The 18,461-nt window shown below is 38.2% G+C and overlaps 1 protein-coding gene across 3 annotated transcripts in view; it reads right to left on the reverse strand.

Moving 5' to 3' along the window:
* Positions 1 to 18,461, reverse strand: part of ZFHX4 (zinc finger homeobox 4) — a 153,838-nt gene that overhangs the window by 21,778 nt on the left and 113,599 nt on the right. For all 3 annotated transcript variants that reach the window (XM_076329520.1, XM_076329523.1, XM_076329522.1), the window contains exon 5: positions 4,336 to 4,452. In XM_076329520.1, coding sequence (XP_076185635.1) covers positions 4,336 to 4,452 — 117 coding nt within the window. The remainder of the gene's footprint in view (positions 1 to 4,335; positions 4,453 to 18,461) is intronic.

Here is an 18,461-nt window from a genome sequence, read left to right on the forward strand (position 1 = left end):
TTATTATTTAAATGTCTTTACTGTGAGAATTATGGGAAGTAAAAAAGTGACATACTATATTAACAGAGAAAGGTTGCTTCTCAGGTTTTAGAAGGATAGGTTCAAACTATTATCATAGATAATAATTCAAATTCAAATTATTATCATTATTAAGCTCTCTTCATTTCCAACTGTCAAAAACATCTAACAGTTGACTTCTGTTTCTTAGCTTTATCATATGTCACTTTTTAAATGTCCCTTTTTAAAGACAAATGGGCCAGAATCTCAGCTGGTGTAAACGGACACTGGTATACAGGAAGCCGAATTTAAAAGCCAAAATAAAACAATTCTGCCTTATCTTCCCCTCATCATGCTAGATTGTTCTCAACAGGTTGTTACAGAAATTAAGATCCAAATTCTGCTCCAAAATCCACTTGTGAAAATACATTTAACCGTGTTTTGGCAGTGGTATTTAACTGTTAGTGAAATTTAGCTTGGAGTGCACTCTGTGTGTGCCTGGGCACACACAAGGTTAATATTACACATCATCTTCCACCACAGGATAGAATGACTTAATTACTTCAAAGAGCCTATAATAATCATGAAACACATAGTTCTTGTTTCTATAAAAACAAGGGGGTTTTTTGGTTAAAGTTTCTTTTGCGGTTAATATAATAAAACCGTAGAGTTATAAAACACTGTGCTGGGGTCAATAAATGCATAACAAAGCACAGCTTTTTACTGTTTACTATGATATTTATATAAACTGTTGAAATTTACAGAGGTTTTGTTGTTTTTGTTGTTGTTGTTGCTCTGGATTCATTCAACTTCAAGCACTGTTACTTCTTAAATGGCCAAAGTTACATCTGGCCTATAGTAAAGTAACTGAATCCGTGACTTATGGTGAGCTTTGCAAAAAAAAAAAAAAAAAAAGAGGGGTTGGTTCTTCCCTCTGGCATGGGGATGCCACTCGCTCCTGCACGTGGTGAGGACCGAACCCCCCAAGCCAGAGTATAGATGCCAAAACCAAAGGAGATCATCTCCTCACACAAGCAAAAGGTCCAGCTATTACAACTCAGTGCCTTGTCTTGCTGTATCAACTTTCTGCTTTCCGTGTTGAATTCACTGTTTTAAGGAGCTTCCTGTAGAGAGGCTGAACAAAGTTACAGTCTTATAGGAAGGGTTTGAAGGAGGAGGGAGAGAGGAGAGAAAATATTATGGTCCCGAGCATGCCGTGTGGCACTGTTTTCATAGCTGGATGTTCCACTGGCATGCTATTCTTACTACGCAGCTGTAGGAGAAGACTAAATCCAGTTGTTATTCATGTTTTAAATACGCATTTTTTATTCTTGAGACACATTATTTGTTGGTTTTTTTCCTAATTGTGAAACACAACTGACATTCATTTTATAATATAAAACACACAACATTATTTTAGATGAATAATGTAATTTCAATACATTTAGCTCAAAAACTAAGTTTAATTATAAATAAGTGCCATGAAATAGACTAGTCAATGATTGCCTGTCAGTTACAGAATTATTTAACTTGTGTAAGATTGCTAATATAAAAATGACATAATTCACTGCAATTCAGATGCCATCACCTTCATAACATTTTTGAAACCCCAAAATAAAAATAAAAATGTTTGTGGGACTAACAAGAAGGAGAAAGTTAATAAAATACGTATGCTAATGAAAAAAAAATCCTGGAAAAGCCATAATCAAAATACTATTTTCTTATTTATGAATCTATGTATTTGATAAAGATTGCATAATTTAAGACTTCTGACACATCAGATGATGTTATTCAGCCTCAAAATAATTCTAAAATTATAATTACTGGTAGAGTATTCTTTCTAATTAGAGTAGAATGAAAGGATAATTTTCATTGCAATAATGAAGGTTAATTTCCATCCTTCCTCATGTTTACTACCTTATTAAAAAGTGCTCCCCTTAGCCATGGCAGAGACATATTACATTTTCAATGCAAATGTATTAATCTGGATAAATTCCATATTAATTCTTGCACTGCATAGAGCTGTAATTTGGATTATAATTAATCTAAAGTGGCACTAGATTTAAATGACAATATAAATGAGGCATTAGTAGGCTTTTCTATTCTGAATGAATATTCAACAAATATAACTTGCATATTGCCAAGTCTCATTTTGAAAGCTCTACTCCTTGAGATAAGGTAAGCAATACAGCACAACAGCTTACACAAACATACTGCTACTAAATACATGTTAATCCTTTCTCGTCTAATAGATTCTATGCTAAAGAGGGGTCACACCACTTTCCTGTCTAACTTGTTAGTATTGTGATTAATTTATTGGTTTTCCTGAGATTTCTTTGGCAAGACTTGCAACACTCAATTCATGAGAAAGCCCAAATTAACATTCAATTATACATAAGCAGTTATGCAGTCATTAGAAATACTTGTCAGCTGAGTGAAAATTAAGACGATGGTCTGAATGTTACATATGCAGAATTAATTTAGATTAGGAAAATAAAAGTTTCTAAAAGATTTAGGATTTTACAGTACAAACTATTTTCTGCAAAGCACAAAGGCAATCATGTATTTCAGCCCTTGTTTTTATATGAATCTTATTGCAAAGTTATTTGTGTAATTGCTGGCACGGGAATGCAGAACAATTATGATGGTTTTTCGTAGTGCACCCAGTAGGCATCTGGATATAGGTTTGTCCTAATTAAACTTGGCCCTTATGAGCGGCTAATCCTGATGGAATTTTGAGAATTCCCCTTCAGTATTTTTTTCTAGATTCCATCATTTTTTTTGCTGGAGCTTTAATACCGTATTCTTTCTTGAAGAACTGTAAATGGACCAGCCTAAGAAAAAGAGAGGGCTGATAAACTCCCTGAAGTGGTTCACAGTGTCCCCTAGGCAGATTGTATGGTAGGAAATGCAGGCTGCAGGTGGCTGTCACCCCTCTCCTGGTGAGTGCCCAGGACAGCCCCTGAAGAGACTGCACAGGAGGACGTATGTCGGCCTGGGAGCATGGCTTTACTGCACTGCAGGCAGTTTTTACCAAGTCAGAGAGCCAGCCAAGGGGGATATATATTTTAAACCACAACACAGTTTCTTGCTCAACAACATCCTTGTCATCATCGGCCTTTCTTCAGTCTCTTGATCTCAAAAAATAAAGCGACTGAAGAGGAGCTGAGGTTCTAAACTCTGATGGGTACTGGCCTTAGCATGTCAACAGGCAAACTTAAAGGAAGCTTTAATCTTTAAGTCAGTCTTCTGAATTGTTTAGGCATAGAAATGGCCATCTATAATTTTTTTTTTTTTTAAATGTATCAAAAAATGTTTAATATGTAAAGGGCAAATTACAGTATGGGAGAATTTGGGTGTAAAGAAACTCATACGTAAAATGATATTTTCTCTACAACTATATGTCTTTATGGATAATACAACCTCCTTTGTATGCTGCTGTCATTGGCATACAAGGAAAAGATATATGACTACCTGAAACTAACAGTCTTCAACCTGTTTCAGCACTTCTTCTGCTTCAGTGAATCCAACATAATATAACTAGGTATAGCGTGCGGCAAAAGTAGCCAATGTAATATTCATTGTGACCATAGATTTCCATCTCATACATAAAAAGCATGGATGAAGTCACATATTTGCCAAATTAAACACAGAAAAAGCCTTGGGTATCTACACCAGATGCTGGCCCTGGGTTTGTTTGTGCACAAGTAAATGTCATGACATAGGGGTTTTGTTTTCAAAGACAGTAGCTTTCATTACTGGGCTTTGTCTATTCCAGGAGATCAAAATTACCCAACCCATAATCCGTTTTCAATGATATTTCCTCTTTCTTAGGCTGAATCATCTGTAAACTTTTTCACTGGATTTTGTGTATTTTTTTCAAAATGCCTCAAATAAATGCCCAGGAAGAGGCCAGATTCTTGGGAGTAACTGATCAGAGAGCAAGAGCAAAAAATAATAATAACAAAAACCCCCACATTCTTTGGGTTAAAAGGGGGGCAAAACCTGATTGAAGAAAAAATTCAAGTGGTACCTAATCCTATGCTTATGAAAAATTAATATGCCATCAGAGGAATCACAAGTACAGCTAAGATTAATGAAAGGCGCTTAAAAAATTACAAGCACACAAACTGATTTGATTAAAAAATAATCTCACTGGTCGTCCTGTAATATTCTTCAACTTATCCGCATCTATCCTGTCAGATGGTTATGATTAAAAATAGGTCAATGGGAGGCTACTGATAGAAATCACATGCAAAATGCACATGCAATGAATAGTAGTGGGAATGTCCAGACAGTTTAAAATGAAAGGGGGAAGACAAAATTCTAGCATCTTACCAGAGTCTTTACAAGATTTTTTGCCTTCGCTGTTGTCTCTCTCACTTGAGTCTTTATCATCAGCAACAGCCACTGATGTACTTTTAGCAGACCCTTCTGTATCTTCACCTTGTTCTTCTGTGGATAAGCACAGAAAAGATCTTAGAAAAGAAACTCAGTGACCATTTAACAGCATTTGAAAAATATGTCCTGTAATAAGAACAGCATGAAAAGAGGGTGGCAAAATAGGGGGAAGGAGGGGTGGGGGGAAGAAAAGGGAAAGGGAAAGAACAGCACTTTAAAGAGGTTGGACATTAAATTACGAATAGTTTGCAATATTTCAAAATCTATCCAGAAATTCTGACCGCGTCTTTATCAGAGTACCCGCTTTCCACCAGTGTGACAGATTTAAAGCCTGTCATTTCATATTCTTTGGCTAGAAATGATTTGTGTTAAAATCATGTGTGCGCACACACGCATGCACACACACACCACACGGGCCGGAACAAAAGCCAGCACATGTAAAAATGCATCTTGGAGCCAAAAAAAGAAAAAAAAAGAAAAAGAAAAAAGAAGGGGGAGATTCAAATATAAATCCTATTAATGCAGCAGTATCCCGCTAATTGCGGTAAGTAAGTATTAGGTATTAGGTACTGTATTAAATATAAACCTCTGGCTTTGCGAGAGAAGTCTCAAATTTTGTCTCCAGGGGGAGCCATTCAGGATAGATGATGCAACTTGGTCTATGGCTTCTGAGGAAGCAGCATTACCCACACCTCACTTACGTGTTCACACCAGCTAGATTACATGGAAATCTTCACAGTAACTCAAGCCCATTTAATTATTCGGTAAATCTTAGCTATGCTGCTACTGGTGGATTAATCTGTTTATGCAGTTAGCTTCTATGCTGGGGCTGTGTAGCACTAATCCGTGAAAGGCCCACTGTTCCTTTTCATCCTGTGATCATTTGTCTCTCACTGTGCTGATGTCACATTTTAATGAATTTTTAGCAATCTGAGTAATGCCAGATAACCAGACTTGCAACTCCCTACAGCACAGCATGCTGCTTTCATTGCAGCACACACACAGAAAAAATCATATTTCCCAGTTCAGGTAGGAATTATATAAATTAGGAGGTGAAGGTAAAATGGGATTCGAAGCACCAGGCCGCTCAATTTCATAAAATCTTTAATGACCATATAAATTAACCCTGGAAAGGCAAAAGGTCAGAGACACACATTTGCATACACTCTTCTATTCACTTTTGATAAGCAGAGCTTTTATGCAGGGAACATGATACAATTAACCCTTCAGGAACCATACAAAATGCAGCTACCGACATTTTAAGTGTCAAGCATTAACTGAAAATTACACACTGCATAAAATTTTCATTGTAAATGCTATAGTGATTGAAAGGGGAAATAGTGGCCCTCTTCGCACCCCATGTTTTATTAATAACATTCTGACAGCCGAATGAAATATCCTCTGTCATATATAGCAGCTGAGCACAAAAAAATTGCTGCTTAGTGCCTTCCTTGCCAGCCATACACTGAAACTGTATGCCTAGGCAAACAACCCTCAGATCGATGTGGCGAACCTATCCGATTCTCAACTCTCTGCGAAACCTTTTGTAAATCGGAAGAGTGAAAAACGCAGCTGCAATTTTGGAAAGCAAACCAAAAAAAAAAAAAATCTCAACCACAGATCAATGTGTTTTGCATTGACATCGGAATACAATAGGTTAGGACTAAGCATGCGTGTCCACTTTTTGGAACAATACAGGGAGAAAGATGGTCCCTTCTTTTAAAAATAATTGCATATAAAAAAAAATTTCCATCAGAATGGAAACCCCCCTCCTGCTGTTTCAGCGCTCTCCCCCCTTCTGTCCCCCGCCCCCTCCCACGAAGATAGCTAATCAAACATGGTAGGCATCCCTGTCACAGCTGGAAGCGGGGCTGTGTTTGTCAGGGTGGCGGGGGAGCGCGGTTCGGGATGCTGCGAGCCTGTGATCATGCCTGGCTCTGGCTGTGTTAATGCTGAGCGCGCACACTTGAGGCTCGTATCCAGTGTCAGGCCCCGTGGCCTCACAGAGCCGATGGCAATCCCTTTTCGACTCATCCTTGGGAACGGACGCATTGCTTCTTTTACTAGATTTACTGGCCCAATCCCCCTGGGCTGGAAAATGAAGTGTCAAAGTGCTACTGAGTGTCCTTATCTTGAGGGGACATAAAATTGTAAGGGCTATCGTGGCACACATTAATAAAACATTGTGTGTGTGTCAGGCAAAGAGAAAGAAAATTATGAAGGTACTAAAAGAAAAGCTACAGTATCATCTGGGTCTCATCAGACAATTTTTGCAGGGTGCTCTCCTGTTTTTCTGGTATGTGTTTTAAGTGTGAGAGAAATTCCCAGACATGTTCTCCTATACATCATCGTGGTGTCTGACCTCAGCCTGACCCTGGCAACAGTTTGAGAAATCTGAATGTGAACAAAGACTCTGTGTCAGCAGCAGGGAGAGATTGCGGGATAGACTTTCCCCATCAACTTAATCGCAAACAGCAGTTCTGAGGCCATAACTTTACAGGGCTCCACCAAGCCACAAACACATAACCTTTAGAGGTGAAACTGCCCCCCGCTCCCCACCCCCCCTTCTGTGATTTTTCTCAGTCTCGTGGTGCTCCCTTTGATGTAGCAAGGCAATTAGCTCTAATGTTCAAGCACTGCAGACCTGTTTTATGGTTTGGAAGGTGAGAGCTGTTTATTACAGGTAGGCTCCTGGGGGCCATAAAGGCTTTGCAAATTTTTAATCATGCAAAAAACTAATCAAAATGTAACTTATACACACCATAAAAATTAATATCATTATTATGCACGGTATAAATTGCCTGCCTTGGCTTTCAATGGCACTCACTCCTAGAAAATACATTTGGCATTCATTTCAGAAATATGTATGCCATTCACTTCAGAAATAAATTTCATAGACAGAAATGATAATACAACTTCTCCTATTTTCCTTCAAAATTACAGAAAGGCTAAGATTCACACTGTCGCGACATTTATCAAAGGGACAAGATGGAAACACAACAGCTCTAACTTAAAAGCAGCTAGCAAATTTACAAGAAAAATCCTTAAGACCATTCATTAGAACAGATATTGAGGATATGTAACGAAGTGTGCTATCAAAGACACTGCATACCTATGCCAAGGTGCTACAAACGTCTCTTTTTAGTAGCACTTTTGTTCTTACTTAATATGCTAACCAACAAGGATACTATTCAGTTATAAAAATGTGATGGTTCCTGCTCGAAGACACAAAATTATGAATTATTATGTATCAACAAAATACAGTATGATGGTGCTACAGATTCCAGAACAAGTCCTAATGCTCTGTTTTAAATTTACAAGTCTTGCTTATATACATTTACAAATGTCAGCTTTGAAAATGAATAGAACACTGGATTCAAATGTACTTTAATGGCTTTAATAACACTTACTATTGCAATATGATATTTTATTCACACCTGGTTTTATTTTGTCCAAATGTTGAAAATTTCTTTTGATGTTGGATCTCTTGAGTTTAGCCATTATCAACCTTTTTCCTCACAACTGACTTAGAATTAGACATAAAAATAAGGTTAGCAGTCTGCACTAAAACTGTAAAATAAGGGAAAGCAGAAAAGTTAAGCTTCAGAGGTAAAGTTAATCAGCTAATGCCGTATATTATATATTCTACGTCATATACTTTAGTATGTTAATCTACACTCTCAGGCCCCAAATCTATACTGATTTTATGAAGGAAGACCCTTATGACCTTCCCCAGCCCAATGAAGTCAAGATGTGTGATGATTTCAGTTGCAAAATCCAGGCCTCAGCCAAAGTTGAACAGCAGATACCAGCAGCAAAATTAAATGGATATTCATACACAGATTAGAAAAGCCTGACTTACTGAGATGCAAATAAAGGAACAAATGCATCTACCATGGCCAAAGGCAGGTATAGAGAAAAAAATAGTATTTTTTGAAATAAAATACTGAATAGTTAAAACAAGACATAGCTGAGTTAAAACAATCTTCTCTCCTTTAATTTAAATGAATTGTAATAATCATGGAGGCACAACAATTGCCTTTCCCTCTGTTTTATCAGAGAAGTTTCCCTGCTGATGAGCAGCACTGGTAGTCTGTCTTCAAGTCTATTTAAGAAACATATTATTTTCAAGGGTTGATTTAGGTGGTTGTTGTTTGGGTTTTTTACATCACTGATACATCAATCAACAGCCAGTAGGTCCTGTTTTGGTCCTGGGTTTTGTTGTTGTTGGTGGTGGTATCCCTTTTGCCCTCTCCAAATTGCAAGTAATTTCCTAAATAAGGATGACCTACTAGTTGTGGGTGAGCAATTGTGGTTATGAGAGAGAAAGCAAGATTAAGCAAGTGTTTGTGGCTGAGGGCCGGATAGATGGGAAAAGAATAAATCAATCTACTAAAGTAGTAAGGAAATAAATATGAAATGAGAGAGAGATTTTAAAAAAATAATTGGGGTTTGTTATTCAATATATTCAATAAATAGGTGAATCAAAGATACCCATAAGTGTTCAGTACAGGTGTATCCCGGGTTCAACTGGTAGAGCGAATGGCTTATTGAGATTAACTGTCAGGATGAGAAGGTAAACACTAGCAAAGGATAATGGAAAGGTGGGTTGGACAGACAACAGATAATGGAGGGAAAGGAGGAATAACTAACAAAATATTAAAGAAAAACCCACAGAATATGCAAGAGAAGAAAAAAATAACTAAAAGCGGGGCTTGTGGATTTACTTCTGGGTTATCCCAGTTACACTACTTAGTTGATAAATTCTCACTGACTTCTGGATTACCATTTATTCACCCAAATATTCCAGAAACTATTTGTTCTATTTTTTGGCTGGTCTTGCAGAGCATGAGTGAGAAACAAGATGCCTCACTCATTCAGGATCTTGACTGCATCCTCTAGTGGTCATATTTCATCTTCAAACAGGATTTCTAATTTCTCATTTAGGGACTCAAGGGGACTAACGGCACCAACCCATTAATAACTGTTTGTAATCACTGTGTTATATTTAAAACTGTAGCTGTTAGAAGGCTGAACTTCCCGCAAACAAGCCTATAATTAAGTGATGATCGTCATATTGACCAGAAATTCCTAACCGGCAGTTAGTATCAAATTGTACCATTTTGTTTTGTGGTGCATCATTGGAATTTTTATAGTGGTCTAATGCTTATTTTCCTCTGGTTGAAATGTATTAGTGTGTCAGAGGAGGCCGACTGCAAAGCTGGCTGAACAGAGCGCGCTGTGGTGGCTCCTTCCCAAGGAGTGTCCCAAATCACACCCACTTTATCCATCCACTCCGCCCAGCAGCCAGTATTCCCCACTTGCCACGCTCAGCCTCACCCCTCTGGCTGCCGGAGAGAGGCAGCTCTCATCTACCCTACTTCTTTTTGCTTCTTAGCTTCTGAAAGTAGAAAATATTACCACCAGCTAATCTGCCCAGCACTTTATTATTTCCTAATCTATTTTTTTCTACTTTTTTTTTCTTTTCTTTAACCGCAGTCTACTTCCAGCTGCTGAAGAAGGAAAGGGACTGTTCTCCCCAGAAGTTTAGAGGGGTGGGGTGTCCTTTCCAGTCTGGCTGCTGAGCAAGCTCTCCCTTTCTTTCATTGCTGGCTGGGATTGACTGCTTTCTAGTCTCCCTCCCATATTCTCAGAGTAAATCAGGAAAAGAAGTGTGTTTTACTCTGATAATGGTGTAAAATGAGGAAAAAAACTGTTGGTAAACATGCTGAGCCATACTGATTTATCAGAAAATTGGAAAATCTGTGTTTTGTATTTTTGTTGTTTTATTTCTACATTAATATTTTATCAAATATTTTGCAAGAGGCAAAAGAAGCATATGCTGACAAAACCATTAACAGAGAATGTCAGCTATTCAGAATGAAACTCAGCAATGTTTTCCAGATGTGATTGGAGATGTACAGTTAATCATTTATTATGCAAAAAGGAATACTGTTCTTACTTGGCCATCTCTAGAAAAGCATTGAAGCATGAATCTATATTGAGAATGGTCTAACTTTTCCAACTGATCTGTACTTTGCTTTTGGCTGCCATTATGGTTCATAGAAACTGCTGTTTCCCCCATCAGCATAAGGCATGAAGAGCACTAGCATTGTCTGATTTGAAGACTAATACATTTCCATCAGGTCATTTAGAAAAGAAAATTAAACCTCATTGTTAATTCTTATTCAACATGCTGGATACACCCTGCCTAATTTCAGGCACTTCTCTAAGCTTCCTCCTATGGAGGGAGAGACAGGTATCTTCAGGGCACAACTCAGACTTTACACAGGCTGAATTATCTAATTCCTCCCTGACTACAGAGGGATTTTAGAGTTAAGTTTAGTGTTTGGAGTGGAGACTTTTCACCTTGGCACTGCAGCTAAATGCTGGAAGTTAGGTGGGTGAACCTTAGCCTAAGAGCCTGACCCAAAGCTCAGAAAGTCAATGAGAGTCTCATCATGACCTTCACCAGTTTACTGGGTGCTCATTTCTAGCCTGTGGGAAAAAAAGAAAAATACTGGATCTTCACAGTATCATTCACCTTTTTTTATATACCTCTTGTTCAGCCTTGTTTTACTTTTCTATGTGGCTTGTCAATCTGTGTGTTCAACATCCCTTCATATACAAACACTTCTACTGTCCCTGATTTCTTGCATTTTTTCCTACCTCCTACTTGAGCTGAGTTTCCAATACATCATGTAAGGGGTGAAATTGGCTCTCCCATTCACAGTTTCCAGAATAATCCTTTAGTGTGTATTTACAAATAAATCCACAATGTTAATTAACAGCTCATTTAAAATGTCATTTAAATGACATATTTTATTAGTGACTCAGTTTTGGGGTTTCTCTCTGAAATACACTGTAAAATCCTTCTCACTTACCTTCCAGACTTTCTTTCTGAATTATTCACCTCTTTTTGGCTCACTAACAGTATGTGTCTGAAATTATCTGTAAAGAATTCTGCTAGTGCATATATTTCTCCTTTGTCTTTTGAGAATACTAGAGTAAAAGATTTTATTTTCTTTGCCATCTCCTGATCATTTTGGATTGACTCTTTATCCTCTGGTTGTCTAGCAGACCTAATGACTCTTCTGCAGGCTTTCTATTTCTGAGATACTTTAACAATTCCTGTTTAGCTTCTCTAGGTACCTTCACATATTTGATCCTCTTAGCCAACCTCTGTGTTCAGTTTTATTAACATCACTTTGGCTGTATTTCCACTTTTAAGGATACTTTTTTCTGACCTGAATAAATTCTTGTACTGTCTTGTCATGTAGCTAACTACAGCTCTGCAGTTTAAACATTCCCCTTTCTTGATGTTAAGTGTCGCAGGCAGAAGTAGGTGATCTATTTACAGTGAATAAAATTTTCCCTGAACATAAACACTTTCTGAATTTTTAAAAAACCTTTACAGAATTATTTGTTTTGTGTTTGTTTGTTTGTTTGTTTTCCACAATTACCTGACAAATATTCTATAGCATATATAGCAGTCCATGGATTTTTTACAAACTTATTTGTTGCAAGTATCAATTAAATCTTAAGAGTTCAAAAGTTTGGCTTCTTAAACATATATATACATGACGTGGTCTTTCTTTTTTTGGAAAGACAACACAGGTGCTTTTAGCTTTCCCTCCAACCCAGATCACAATGGTTGAGTGATGTGTAAGAATCTTCACCAAGACTTCCACTGCAAATTCCTCCAAAATCTCCTGTAAAAACTGGTTTCCTGGTTCAGCTGTAGCTGTACTATACAAAATATAGTATGCTGACACATGGTCAAACTCTGTTATTGAGACAGGAGGAGAGGATAGAAGTCTGCTCATCAAAACTAACAAAAGTAGCAAAAGACAGCAGTACATTCCTGCCTCCCTGCTGTCTCCGATCCCCTTCTGTTACTGTCTTCTCTTGCCCACTCCAGTCCCAATCTGGAAAATTTGGTAACAAACTTCTGTGTCATTGTTCAAGTGTTATGCAGTTTTGTGGAATGTTCCTGACTCGTATTATAATATTTTAGTGTGTTTGGGATTCACAGCCATAACATGACACAACTCTGTCCCCTTCATCCACAACAGCCTACAGGATCCTTCCAATTTCAGTGCTGTGCTTCAATACCTAAAGCTAGTCTTTTCTTGCTGCACCGTTTGAGGTCAGGAATTACATTATCCTATTGATTACTTGAAGGCTTGAAACTCAAGTCCACTGCCCAGTTTGTTGGCATTTGCATGGCATGCTCTGAAGATGAGCAATATCAATTGGTTCTTAGCATAATAATGGGTGACTCATAAATACTGAAATGCAGAGTAGACTGCATACACAGATTTTTCTGTGTGCTGGTTTTGGCAGGGGTAGAGTTAATTTTCTTCACAGTAGCTAGTATGGGGCTATGTTTTGGATTTGTGCTGGAAACAGTGTTGATAACACAGGGATGTTTTAATTACTGCTGAGCAGTGCTTACACAGAGCCAAGGCCTTTTCTGCTTCTCACACCACCCCACCAGCGAGTAGGCTGGGGGTGCATGAGAATTTGGGAGGGGACACAGCCAGGACAGCTGACCCCAACTGTCCAAAGGGATATTGCATACCATATGACATCATGCTCAGCATATAAAGCTGGGGGAAGAAGAAGGAAGGGGGGGACGTTTGGAGTGATGGCGTTTGTCTTCCCAAGTCACAGTTCAGCATGATGGAGCCCTGCTTTCCTGGAGATGGCTGAACACCTGCCTGCCCATGGGAAGCAGTGAATGAATTCCTTGGTTTGCTTTGCTTGCACACGCATCTTTTGTTTTACCTGTTAAACTGCCTTTATCTCAACCCACAAGTTTTCTCACTTTTACCTTTCCGATTCTCTCCCCCCTCCCACCAGAGAGGAGTGAGCTAACGGCTGTGTGATGCTTAGTTGCCAGCTGGAGTTAAACCACATTCTGAATTCAAAAATGCCCATTATATCTAGGGGTTCTCCCAGTGCCAAGTCAAGCATTTCAGGTCACCCAGTCTTGCTGCAAAGCTTCTTGTATCATGGCAACAGAATGGCATGGGTGGATTTATTTGTATCCGTTTTTCTTTTAACTAAACCAGTGTGACATACTAGATGTTTTCCTTCATCTTTCATTTCCTCTTTCCTTCATTTAAGTTTTTTAATTCACACTGTTCAGTATACTGCACTACTTTTACCTTTGCTACGATTGTCTAATTTGAATGCTCTTTCTCCCATACATAGTTTAAATAACAACACCCCACATTAATTTTCATTGTCAGCAATATAATTCTATCTCTGCAGAAGCAAAGGACATCCCTTGCCTATAGACTCCCGGCTCACAGCTGCCTAATGAGCACAAATCTGCAGTGCCAATTTAGCTAAGACCCTGAAATGCCTTGTGAGGCATTGTGGCTCTGTTGATAGCACTGAAAATATTTCAGAGAAACCTTCTGAACAAGACCTGAACTTAAAATTTGTTCTTAATGACTTCAGACAAGTTGATAGGGCCACACATTTGTAAGCTTAGTGTAGACTTCCCGCCACACAACTGTGTTTTCATTTGCTTATAACTTCAGTAAACTTTTAACTGCTTGGGCTGAAATCGGCTGTGTTGAATCTCTGCTGCAGATTGGATATCATATACATTTTTTTAAAAATTACAGTCAAAATGATTCAGCTACTTCTAAGAATAGGATTAGGACAAATAATTTTTTATATGTATATATATGTTTTGGAAGTCTTTACTGTTCCGGTAATTTTAAACTAGAACCCAATATTTCGCAGACAGAATGGTGTCTGGCATGTGCTACATTGGATAAAACAGCCAAGCAATATAGCTTTGAAAAATTCTACTTATCTGTGCTCAGAAAAGCCACTTGTACTGAAGAGCTGAAATTCTCCTAGGAATCCATAATCACTGAACACACTCACACTTCCCACAGTGCTGAGAGCTCACCAAAGTGCATATTCAGTCACATCCCAGAGAGCCTCCACAAACCTGTTCACCCAGTTCCTATGTGTACTAAACAATGCATATGCCATCCTCATAGAGGAACTGCAGCTTAAATAGATCTTCTAAAATACAAATTCTCCTGGTAGCTCCCCTGTACAACCAGACTGCAACTATAGCATCCTTACTCTGGTGAAACTGAACTTTCCCTTCTTATTCTTTTGCTACTGTCATTGTACAGTGCACTGGAAGCTGATTGCTATAGGAGAGCAGGAGCAGCGTGTTCCCCTTGTGCTAGTAGGTTGGCAGGGACAAAAGGAGTATGGAAGTGAGATTTTGGGGGTTAGAGAAAGTACTGGGGAGAGGTAAGCAGAATGTGGTCTGAGGAAAAGAACATGAGAGACCAGGAGATGGGGAAGGGAGGAGAAACTGAGGTGGCAAGAAGGATCAAATGAAAAATAGGTAGAAGGCAGGAGACTAGGACTAGAATCAGCAGTGTACCAAATTCCAGCACCCAGCTGGACTTCAGGAGATAGAGCCGTCTGGGACCAAAAGTGCAGACCACTGGAATCTACTAAGCAAATGAGGCAAAGGCATTGAGACGTGCTGAGAGGCTTGTGCAGGAATATTAAAGCTGGTAGTCAGCAGGCATGGAAGTATGCATGGATGGATAAGGAAGGGAGCTGGGAGCTGACTAGAAATATAGAAGGGATGTCTGAAGAATGAAGCAGCAGAAGTAGGCAAGAAAAATAGAGATCACCAGTGGGATGGGAAAAATTATGTATAAAAAGAGTGGGAGGATAGATGTGGAGAGAAAATGATAGGTGAAGATAGTGATTACTAGGCAAAGAGATTGGAAATTAATGTGAGTAAAACATGGTATCCCCCACAGCCTGAAATTAAATCCCTGATTTTTCAGTCTCGTAATTCTTCTGGCTTACTCATTACCCTTCACCAGCGCTTGTCTACAGTGAGGACAAAAACCTTCTGCTACTCTCAGTTGGTTCATTAGCTCTAGTAAAAGGGGTTTGTGTAACAAATCCAAACCCACCGATGTTTCATATGACTTTCAGTATAGTGCTACATGGTAACTTTATCTTCCAGTTTAAGTCTTCGGAAAATAACTATGGGATTATAGATGCAACCCCCCCCCCCCGTGTTTTTAGACTCATTAATAATATCACAGAAGTAAAATACTCTAATAGCTTAAAAAATACATCAAGACACTTCCTTTGTGACACAATCTTTAATTTCCTGATCAAGCTCTACCTTATGGCAAAGCCTTTTGCCCTATTCACTGCACAAAATTATTGATACTTATTTAGTGAAAAGCCATTCAAGATTTTGTTTTCTTCTCACTATTTAACATATGGCCACGTTTTATTTACTACATCTCTTCAACCCATTCTGAAAGCCAAATTATTCATTTCATTGTTGACTTTTTATTGCTGCACAAACATTAATGAATTTATCTTCATTATGTCCTAAGAGATGAGTAGGCAATTCTGCAGTTTCAGAAAGGGGAGGTATAGAGAAATTGAGGTTAAAAAAAATCTACCGACTTGGAGAACCCGGTTTGATACAGATGGGACCCAATTTTTTCCAAGTACATAGCAATATATAGCACTTTATATGCTCAAAGCACAGCACTGATTGCTTTCATTTGCAGCTCTGTGTGTTCAGCACTTATTTAACGCTATAGTACAGGCTCAAATCAAGCACTCGGAAAATGAAGGCCGCACAGTCAGTGAACTCCTATGAAAAGTCTGGGTAAGGTGACCTGCTTAGGATAAAAAAATAGGGTCTCTCCAGCAGAGACAGATATGGAAGCAAGTTCTTCAGTTGTCTTAAACATACCCCATTATTTCTCTTCCTGGCATCCACAGCCTCCTTCACTACTCACTTTTTTAATTTCTCAGCAAACACAGTGAGACTCTAAAGACAGTTTCTGCCATTCCTGCACAGCACCAATTCATCCATATCCCCATGCAGCTCCATTCCGTAAACTCAGACAGGCAAGGGGGAAATGCTATGTGACCATGTGATTACAGACCATATCTACGTGAATACACACATGGTGCTGAATTAAGATAGTACAGCATATATTAGTCCTTGATTATGAAAGTGGCTTTTTTGAGAGGCAGAAGCAGACCTGCTCTATGATATCGATATATTAACCTCCCTTTTTTCTTGTTCAGGCATATAAGATCAACAAGCAGTATATATTTACAGATGTTGTTATCTGAATATTATCTGTAACACAAAGTCATAAAATGCTTACGAGTAGATTGTAAGGCAATGCACAAGGATTCTCCTGCACAAATCAGGCTGAAGTTCACGGGGGTGGTGTAAATAAAACTTCATATAGAAGTGTAACATTCTACTGATTCACTTTACCATATTAGACTCAGGCTTAGCTAATTTAGGAATAGGGTTTAGGAATAAGAGTTAGGAATTTAGGAATAGCCCAGTAACTGTAGTTAGCAAGTATCATAGTGAGTGTAGAGTGTCTCCTTTTTATTCTATATACAGGCAGATATCTGTGCTAATACTGATGAAATTTAGTAATTTTATTAGAGTTTGTAAACAGTACTTTCAGACATACACTAGTCAATTCATACATGTTGTAATTAGAGAAAAATACTGTAGCTTCCCTTATGATGGAAAGAGACAGGTAAAGATGAGACACAATTACAGTTGGGCAGATGTGCTATATTTGTGACAATTATTGTTTTCTTTTTGAAACAAGATGTTTTTATCACCTCAGCATAAATTAGCTCCATGGTTATCACTAAGCTGAAGAATGGGGAAAAAAAAATGGACTTTGTAAAGTATTGGCGCAGATTGGCTTTGCTTGACTAAGGGTATTCAGAGAAGTTCAAATCTTCAGAGGTCATACTACAGAAAAATGGGCTTAAGTGAACACACAACGTTTGATTTCCAGAAGTGCTCAGTGTTATCTAAGCACCCATGGACTGAAAGCTGAGAAGTTTCAAGAATCTACATAGTCTCAGAGAAATTAGCAAAACCCCATACATTAGGCACAGAGGATTTTTACCAATGCAAAATAGATCGTCAACACCTGGCCTTTAAGCAGATTTTATAGTCATCATAAAACATATATCCTCCATACACACTAACCAACAAATACACTGAGAAAGTTCCACTCATTTCAAATCATGTGTTCACAAAAGCATGTGTGCTGGGCTTTGAGGTCTGGGGATTATAATAGCCACTCGTTTATAGTAGTATTTCACTTGAAAAGTGGAACATGATGTGAAGTAAGCAGCAAATAACTTCCAAAATCAGAAAAAAAACCCTATGAAGTTGCTTATTGTAAGAGCAAGATTAATTTAGGCACCTTCATAAAAAAATAAAATAAATTCTGCTGCTTACTGTATAGTTAATCCATGCATCTTTAAAGCCTTCTATTTTTAGTCTCATACAGCATCTGAGCATACATTGTTGAGTTCTTTTTAAGATATGGGTAAAAGAGCTTGATTTATATATTTTTTTTTAATCTTCTATGAATCTATTTTTTTAAATAAATTCTGTGAAAACTAACAAAGTGGTTTTTAGGCACAGTCCTACTTAGCTATCTTTATGTTGCTGATCTGTCCAGTCAGTAAGCATTGCTGGTCTGGGGACATTTCTGAGGAGCACACATGAAAGACAGGACAAGAATTTCAGATAACTGTGTGAGGATGCAAAATGAAGCAATTACCACAGGCATCACACTTTTCTGTCTAAACACCCTTTTTTTGAGATATACTCCCTTTAGTACCCCAAAGAAGCTTGGGCAGAGATCCTCATTGTTTCCTGTATCTACAACACATTATTTGCTTGCCACTCATGAAACCTTTTAAATTGTATTTGATGGTTAAGAACCAGTGCTCTGGTTCAACTCACCACAGAAACTAGATTCAAGATTTTGTTTGTCTGTTATATTTGTAACAGCCTCTGTCCCACAAGCACAGGTTGGGGAACTGAGAGATATGCCATGGGCTTTCTCCTCAGAATTTGTTGTGGAGATGGAATGGGACATTATCAATTTCATATGAATACTATTTGGGCAAGAATTAGTCATCAGCCTGTCATTTTCATTCATCCAGATGCTTTGTGAAAGCTCCTACAT

The sequence above is a fragment of the Aptenodytes patagonicus genome, chromosome 2 (assembly GCF_965638725.1).
Source record: "Aptenodytes patagonicus chromosome 2, bAptPat1.pri.cur, whole genome shotgun sequence".
Taxonomy (NCBI): Eukaryota; Metazoa; Chordata; class Aves; order Sphenisciformes; family Spheniscidae; genus Aptenodytes; species Aptenodytes patagonicus.